The sequence below is a fragment of the Hylobates moloch genome, unplaced genomic scaffold (assembly GCF_009828535.3).
Source record: "Hylobates moloch isolate HMO894 unplaced genomic scaffold, HMol_V3 SCAFFOLD_23, whole genome shotgun sequence".
Taxonomy (NCBI): Eukaryota; Metazoa; Chordata; class Mammalia; order Primates; family Hylobatidae; genus Hylobates; species Hylobates moloch.
In genome coordinates this window covers 1,180,804-1,190,377 of record NW_026652298.1, presented here as the reverse complement: position 1 = coordinate 1,190,377, position 9,574 = coordinate 1,180,804, and the positions used below count along the sequence as shown (strand labels likewise).

The following is a 9,574-nucleotide window of genomic DNA, read 5'->3' as shown; positions in this document are numbered from 1 at the left end:
AATTCCACATCCTGCAGGCATGGACCCACTCTTGTTCCCTTGCTGTGCTAAATCGTTGGCTGGGAAGCATGGAAAGACGGTGGCTAGCGTGGCCTTTGTGCAGACTTGGTGGTGGATACATAGGGGCAAAAGCTACAGCTGTCTGTCACTGTGCTCGCCATAGCAAGAAGTATGAGCAGCCCTTTTTCAAGCAGCCACAACACAATAATTTCAATCATAGGTATACACCCAAAAGAAATGAAAACACATGTCCACACAAAGTCTTTGCTTGAATATCTTCCTACTCTGTTCTTGAACACTTTATTGATACCTCTGTTATAGAATTTACCAGTTTGTCTTATTGTCAGTTTTATTAATCTAGTTCCATTTCTTGAGTGTGAGGCTCTTACAAACATAATTTTAGTTTTGATCCTTTACTCTCTAGATGCAAACGTACATACACAGCATTCATAGAATATTTAATTCATATTAGTTAAGAACTAATATGTGAGTCCAACAAGAGGTAAGTGAATACATAAAATGTGGTATATTTATAAAATGCAATACTACTCAGAAATAAAGCAAAATTAACTATGGGTACACACAACACCATGAATGAACACAAAACCATAGATTGAGTAATAGAAACCAGACTCGAGAGACTGTTTAAAATATGACTCTGTTTATGTGGAATTTTAGAAAATGCAAACCAACATATAGTGACAGAAAACCAGTCAGCGGTTGCTGCAAAGGGGCTGGAGAAACATTTTGGGATGATGATGTTTTACACCTGGATGTGGTAGTTGTTGTGAGGGTAAATACATTTTTCAAAACTCATTGAACTGTATTTTAAAAACTGATAACATTTTATTGTGTGTAAATTATATCTCAAGAGGTTGAACAATTTTTAAGCAAACCAGAATTTTATGAAATAATATTTTCCAAAGTTTTCTTTTTCATAAATATCAAAAATTCAAAAGATTTGTTATTCAAAAATGTGGAAGATAAATAATATAAAAATAGATTATTCATTGATATTTGTTCATACATTAAACTGGGCAGTATATGATCATGCAGAATGTTTTATCTTATGTGATATGATTAACAATTAATGTTATATTCAAAGCAACGGTTGAAACCATCAATACTTACCTCTTAAAATTTAGAGAAAGTGGGGAAGGGAATGTCACAGAAATTCCTCAGGTAAAAAAGGTGAAAAAAGTTCACAATTATATCTATTTAAAATCCTAACGTATGAAAGAAACATTTAAGTCATTCTGTCTTTTCCATGAATGCAGGAACTCACACTTCCGTTTCAGGTGTTTAAAAAGGAACACCTTGTGCCAGGATGAGACACAGGATAAGAGGGATCTTGTGTGGATGCCTGGCTTTAGAGAAGTTCATGAGAGGATATTAATAACAAAGTCAGTGCTATGGTTGAAAACACATTTATTTTCACAGACAGAAAATTGCAGCCTCAACAGCCTTTGGTGAGAAGTTTTCCCCAATGAACATCTTCCCTAAACATATCAAGGGGCAGATGGAAATCATAAAATAATGTTAATTCCTAACCCTGCCTAAATAAAACTTGAAATCCATATCCCACTGATTTGGGGTCGGTAGGACATTTTTAATTGAAACAGAACATGAAAATGCCTGACTGAAAAGTACTCTAGGTTAACTGAGTAAAATTTCCTTTACCCTCTGCTTGGCAGAGTGTGAAGCCATCAACGCAGAAGAGAAACTAAAGTCAATGAAGACAGTTATCTATGAATGTTGTCATTGGACTATTGAAATAATTCCTTAATCAATTCAAGCAAAAATTATTATTCTTATATAATTGATTTATATAATTGAAGAAAACTGGATTATAAAATATGTATGGTTATAAATTGCAGTTGAAGTGTTTATACCCTCAAAGTGCCTAAAATCATGGTATTGTTCATTACCTTCATAGCAAAAGACAAATAGAATAAAAATGGAATTTTTTTCTGAATCAGCCAAGTATTTGTTCTACTTTGCATTTCACTTTGTTCTGTCAGAATCAGTGTACTTTTTTATTCCTAAAAAAAAAGTTGGCATAATTGTATATGACATTTTTCGTACCCCCAAAATAAAATAAAATATTTGTTTATTCAATATTTATTAAGCACCTACTATGTGCTGGGAAATATTGCTGCTCACTGAAGACAAAACAATACACTATATATACATATTCTCTGTCCTCATAAAGCTTACATGATTGGAGCAAACACAAAGAAAATAAATTATAATGACAGGAAGGAAAATAAGCAAGGGTCTGAGGAAAAGGATGATGAAGGGTATTCAGAGAAGGCCTTCTAGAGATGACATCATTTAATTGGAGAACCTCCCAAAGAAAAACTCAATTAGATATGCATTGGGATGAATTTTCCAGGCAGAGGTGAGGTCTGCAAAGGCTCTAGAGAGAAAGAGGTCAGGCTTCTTGAAAAAGCAAAAGAGCTGGCAGGGCTGGAGCCCAGCAAAGGAGGAAGATAGTGGTGTTAGGCAAGGGTCAGGTCACATAGGGATTTTTAGGCCTTGGGAAGAGGCTTTTAAGTTCATTCAAAGCGCAGTGGGATATCATTAAAGGGCCTTTACAAGGGAAGTGATGTGGTTCTGTTAGCATTTTGGTAAGGCCATTTTTCCTGTAGTATGTAAACTAGGTTAGATGAGAGGAAAAGTTGGGTAGAAGTCTAGTATCAGAAGATTGTTGCAGTCATTCAGGAGAGAAGTAACGATGGCCTGGGTTAAGGTGATAGTGGTGGAACTAGAAGAGAGAATGGGGTTGTATCTATTTTGTAGACAGTATAAGCAAGGTTGCTAATAGATAGAGTAGAGCATAGAAGAAGAAAAAAATCAGTTTTGGCTCCTAGGATCTGGTTTCCACAACAAAGTGGGTGATGGTACTATTTACTGAGTCAGAGGCAAGTAGGAGAAGCAAATGTGCTCGGTGGGGATAAAGAATCAATATTTCCATTCTTTGGAAATTTTGGAAAAAGAAGTTTATGTATAGTGTAGAAAAGTGGGCCCAGTAGTAAGCCTGGAAGAATGCCAACATTTGTAAGCATGGCAAAGAAGAAACCAGCCAAGGAGACCGATAGCAAGGGTTAGTTATGAAGAAGGAAAATTAGGGAAGAGGCATGTGCCCTGCTCCCACAGAGTATTTGAAGAATAAAGAGTATTAAATTGAGGACAAAGAGTTGGCTAGATATGACATGTGCAGGTTATTGGTGACCTTGACAAGAGCAGCGTACATGGCGTAGTGAAGCTACAACTGTGAGAAATGAATGAGAAGAAAGAAGATGAGGATGTGTGTAGACAGTTCTCTTGAGTTTTCTCAGATCGGGAAGAAGATTTTGATTTTTTTAAGATGGAAAGCAGCACAGCATGATTGATGATGTTAGTGGTAATAATTTAGAAGGAAGTGATAGAAAACGATGCAAGAAAAATACTGTCATCGAACGAATAAGGAACTTGAGAAGAAAGCCACAAATGGGATCAGATCTTTGGTGGGAAGAGAAAGGTTTTCTCCACTGTGACAGAAGTAAGGGAGGAAAACTTGGATATTAGCATAGCTAAGTTTTAGGTCTGGAGAAAGAAAGATTAGAAATTGGTGCCTATTTTTTCTATATTATCAGTTCAATTCTTCCAAAAAGTTTCAAAGCATTAATATTTAACCCATCCTAACTTGGAAAGTTGCCTGAAGGAACAGATAAAACACACCTTAAATATAGCATTCATCCTCCACTATGGTCATTCCCTGGAAGACTGACTCTGAGAACAAAGGAACTATTATTTTTACAGGAAATAGATGTATGAGTCACAATCAATATTCTGAAAACATCTGAATTTTTTCTAAAGAAATTTATGGGCCTAACAGAACACAACATACTTTTCCTTCCTTATGCAACAGACACTTGGAGCAGGTTAGGGCACAAACACGTATTATAGTTACCCCTGTCTCATGTATTAATTGAAGAAAACACACATTTTTATTATTATCTAGTTGAATCCACCCAGATGACACAATACAGCAAATATCTGTGACGTTAGTAGTGTAGATAAGAGGTCATGTCAAAATAAAAAGCACATGTCTCATGTATAATTATGTTACCAATCAAGGACTGAACCAACCCACTTTTCAAAATGAACTTCTCTCAGTAATCTCCTGAAACCACCTCCAAAATCCAGGAACACTGAGCCAAGGAATAGGTTCCTAAATCCAGGAAAACGTTGAACTTAACATGATCAAACTAATATAGACTTTCCAGCTCATCTAATTCCATGATTTTCAATTTTCCCTGAAGACTTTTTGTTTTCCAGTGAAATCTTATGTCAGACAGATTAGGATGGTGCCCAGCCCCTGATGCTAGGATTCCCTCACATACTTCTGGTGGCTCTCATATACCATGCAAGCACTGTGTTTTGGTTCCGGGTACAGTGACATTGGTGGGATATTTTTTTTTTTTTGCACCTCTCATAGAAAATGGAAAGAACAATGAAATCGAAAGAACATAACAGTTTTGATTTTATGTGGCATAGATATTAAAATATATAAAACATTAAACATTAAAATAATACCCTACTTATGGAAAATGGTCTTTAAATCTGTTCACATTTGGACAATAAAACTCACTTTAAACCTTTAGCATTAGGCAAAAGTATTGAATTTATAAAATTGCACTTTCTGTCAAAAAATGTTAGTTGAGGGAACTGATCCTACTGTTTGTGTCTGCCAGAAACAAATCTAACACAAGAATTGTGGTGGGTTTTTTCAGTATTAATGTAGATTTTGCTATGAATTGTGTCTGCATAGAATATCTCTCTCTCTCGCTCTCTCTCTCTCTCTCTCTCACACACACACACACACATACGAACACACACACACACAATGTTTTTCTTCAGTTTGAGTGTGGTTTGTTTGCTGTGCTGCTTCTTAGCAACCAGGGACTCTATAGGCAAGGTGTGTTTCAAACATCTCATCCCTGTGCCTTACTGCTGCCTCTCTTCAGCTCCCCACTATTCAGAAAGAGGGTATATTTTACAGCACCTGTCATCCAGCATCATAAAATTATAACAACATGAAATAATGATAGTAAGAGGATGTTGACATAACCATATAAGGTGTTGTAAAAAGAAAGTATTAAAACACACGTGTCTTACTGAAACGTCTGTGCATGCAGTCACACACCAAAGTAGAGATGGCATCTATATTGCCTGCATAACTGTCCAAACTTTCACTTTGTCTCTCTTACATGCAATTTGGTCCAAGATGTTTATTTCCTATTTGTCAGAAGTGAGATTTCCAATTATATTCATGGTAATTGTGCATCCAGCAGAAGAGAAGGAAGCCCCCGAGAATGTATTCTTTTCTATTATACATCTAGTAAGAAACTTTGACTTTAACGTAGCAGAGGGTCATCCTTGAAGGCTATGATTTACATATTCATATTACTTGGAGGCATAGCATTTACTTCAGTAAAATGATAGGCCACTAAATTTGGCAGAAATTAATACAAAAACATTATAATGTTTTCAAGGAATGTACTTCTTGAAATAATTATACAAAATTAATAAAATGAATTAAAAACCTGAACATCTGTTGTAACTTAAAATTATTAAATAAAAACCGTATCATGTCATTGATTGTAATGCTGTTCCTATTTCAATGATATATGCCACACATTTACCAGCTATTAAACTCAATTATACAATTATTCTATGGTGCAAATGTTGAGACAATGATCTCAGAGAATATAAAACCAAATTTTCAAAAAGGAGAATTTCCACAAGTCGGTGTTCCTTTTTTATTTTTATTTTTATTTTTCCCAAGACAGAGTCTTGCTTTGTCACCCAGGCTGGAGTGCAGTGGCACCATCTCAGCTCACTGCAACCTCCACCTCCCGCGTTCAAGCAATTCTCCTGCCTCAGCCTCCTGAGTAGCTGAGATTACAGGCGCCCACCACCGCACCAAGCTAATTTTTGTATTTTTAATAGAGACAGGGTTTCATCATGTTGGCCAGGCTAGTCTCGAACTCCTGACCTCGTGATCCACTCACCTCGGCCTTCCAAAGTGCTGGGATTACAGGCGTGAGCCACCGTGCCCAGCCAGGCTTCCTTCTTTGTACCTACTATCTTTCTCTATTCTGAAAAAATCGGAGCACATCACTATTTAAAAAAAAAAATCATAGACTTTTTAATTCATTTTCTTATAAGGCTACTGTAAATATATGGGCTTTCTCATTCTTATTATAGGTTAAACACATTTGAATAAATAATTCAAATTAGTTAAGATCTTGTTATATAGTCTTCACTAAATTGTTGCTTAGCCTTTCACAGACATTAAAAGCAAGTGAAGCAAAAGTTTCTTTCAGTGTGCTAAAGTTCCAACAATATGAAAGCTTTTCTAATATAGAAGTCAATTAACCATTATACAGTAGAGAATTTACTCTTCATTTTTCTTTAGTCATTTTCACCATTTGATGAAGAAAAGGTATCATTATTCTTAAAATCAGGATTTTTAATAATAAGCATGTATTGGAAAAATATACGGCAATAGAATTTCAAAGGTTATTACATCATTGAACTCAGAAACAATTTATTATCTTAAATACATTATAGTTTCTTCTATAAAGTGTTAGTGAATGTTAAAAATAACACCTATTTTGGGAGAAGATGCAGGACATTTGCTGATTATACGTGACTAGTACAACTAGAAATTAGTACATTTCTAGATGGCAATTTGACAATATAGATCAAAGGCTTTACAACTATACATATACTTTAACTCAGCAACTACACATCTGGAAAAGATTCCAAGAAAGTAAGAACAGCACTTTGCAGAAATTTATGTATAAAGATGTTCCAACAGTAAGAAACAGGTGGAGTAAATCAATGGCTAATCAGCGTGCGGAATACCATGTAACCATTAAAAACGATGAAAATCTGTACACGTAAGTAGGGAGGAAACAATGTAAACAGTATTTAAAGCTGTTGCAACTGGGTCCCACTCTCACCCTGAAAAGGCAGAACAGAGTTCTGGGCACACCGTGGGCCCAGTAAATGGTGCCTTAACTAGCAGTAACTCTAAACAGAAAGCCTTTGCTCAGTAATCCTACATCAAGGTTTGTCTCTGCAAGGATACCAAGGCAACTTCTTAGGAGGAGTTGTGCAAAGATCTGATTGACCTGAAGGGTTTAGAGCATGAACATAGCAAGAGCTTTGTACTTGCAGAAGACCACTTTTTTCCCCCCCCATTATCATCATTGGAGATGAACACATGGAGATGCACAGAGCTTGGTATCAGGCCCCATTGAAAAGAACCATCAAGTCTTCATTCACCAGAAGAATGTCCTTCAGCAGCATGTTGTGTTACTAGAAAATTCATTATCAGAAGTAGTAGTAATATTGCAAGTAAATTAAACTAGCCTAAGACAGCAGAGCAGGGTGAAGGGTAACCAGTATTATAATACTTAAAAATTGTCAATCAAGATAAATTGCTATGCCTTTGATGAAAATGTTTCCCTTTCAGGCGGTTATTATCCAATTCTTGGTACTTTGTGAAGTGACACTGTTATCCATATATGCATGTAAATGTGTATATATATAATTTAATTTTTCATGTACTTAATACCTTTGAAGAGTTAAACAAGAGATTCAAGCAGTGATTTGTGTGAGCTAAAGAGGACATTAAGAACGATGGTTCTGCAGTTTTATATGAACATGGATTTGATAGTGAGATGGCAGACAAAATAGATGCCTCAGAAGAGGCTGCAAGCCCCAAAAAGCTTTATTTACAGAGAACTCAATTTTTTTTAAAAGAGGAAAACTCACTTGGAAAGAGCATATGGTTATTTGGTGACTTACAGTCACCAGAGTTTCCCCTTAACTCCTTTCCCCTGACCTGTCCTTCTCTGTTAGACAGTTCAGATAAAGCCAACTTCATTTGATAAATATGCTAATTAATGCAATTTTTGTCAATGTGGGTACATTTTTCTCATTGTAATTGCAGATTGATCTTCCTTTTGGCAGAAGTTCCTAAACTAGAATTTTATATTTCTTAGTAACCACTCTGTCAAGGAGGTATAATTTAGTACACTTTGGGAAAATGGAGAATCCTATTGTGAAAAGAAGAAAATCCTTTATTTATGTGTGTTTTCAATAAGTCATAACGAATCTTCTAAAAACCTATTTGAGGTCGAGTGTGGTGGCTCACGCCTATAATCGCAGCATTTTGGGAGGCGGAGGTGGGCGGATCACCTGAGGTTAGGAGTTTGAGACCAGTCTGGCCACCATGGTGAAACCCTGTCTCTACTAAAAATAAAAATAAAAAAAATTAGCTGAGCGTGGTGGCACACGCCTGTAATCCCAGTTATTCAGGAGGCTGAGACAGGAGAATTGCTTGAACCCAGGAGGCAGAGGTTGCAGTGAGCCGAGATCGGGCCACTGCACTCCAGCCTGGGCAACAGAGCGAAACTCTGTCAAAACAAACAAACAAACAAACAACAAGAAAAAACAACAACAAAAAAACACCTATTTGAGTAGGGCACAGACCACAGAGGTACAGTTTGCTTTTTGATCTTGGGTGCCTTTTGCAAGCCATGAGAGTAACTTTTATCTACGTTACTACGTGAATCACAAGGATAAATTCGACCATGAGTTCCTGGAGATTAAATTCCAACCAGACAAGAAACTGAGATGTGCCAAGGACAGTAATTACAAGGATAATGTCATGATCAGAAAAGAGGCTTACATATATAAAAGTATGATGGAGGAACTGAAGAGAATAATTAATGGCAGTGAAATTACCAAACAGTGTGATGCTCTGTGGCCTCCTCCTGACCAGGAGGAAATTGAAATCGTCATTGGATATGAACGCGTTTCTTTTACAACATCTAAAATTGGTTCCCTTATTGATGTTAAGCAATCCAAGGATTCAGAAGCCTTAAGAATAGTTTATTATCTTGTTCATGACCAGGAATTATCTGGTCTTCATTGTTACTGAATTACACGTCATGATTAAGCCAATCTAGATTAATCAATGACGTGGACACAAAGAAGGTGGATATAGCTGTTTTTAATGAACATTATCAGAAAATTTTTGTGTACATCAGAGTAATATTTTTTATAAACTATAAATGATTGTGTCTAATAAATAGTGACAAAAATGACAAGTAAACTTAAAAACCTATTTGTTATCCTAAGGGCCTCAAAGGTCATTTCGGAAGATACTGTAAAATGCATGTTATTTCAAATAAATAAAATCTGTCTAACTTTGATATATCACTAACAAATATTGGAATATATTCTAAATTCCATGGCAATAAGAATTCGCAAAAAATTCAGGCTCCCACAATCATTAATATTCTCAATAGACTAATTACTGTGTGGTCCAAGTATATAGCACAGATGACTGAAGTCTTCCGCTGGAAGAATGCTCTACCAGTATGGGCTAGTGTATAATTCTTTTTGCTTTTTATTGATTTTATTTAAGGAATTTGTATATTTTCTTCCTTCCAAAGAGCAACCTTTATTCTTCATTAGAATCCTTGTAAATTAAAAGCAAAAAAAAAAA

The 9,574-nt window shown here is 35.8% G+C and overlaps 1 protein-coding gene across 1 annotated transcript; it reads left to right on the top strand.

Moving 5' to 3' along the window:
• The first annotated feature begins 8,731 nt into the window (after positions 1 to 8,731).
• LOC116462598 (protein mago nashi homolog) lies at positions 8,732 to 9,004 on the top strand. The gene has a single exon (XM_032754112.1). It carries the CDS (start codon positions 8,732 to 8,734, stop codon positions 9,002 to 9,004), a length of 273 nt encoding a protein of 90 aa, XP_032610003.1.
• The last annotated feature ends 570 nt before the right edge of the window (positions 9,005 to 9,574 follow it).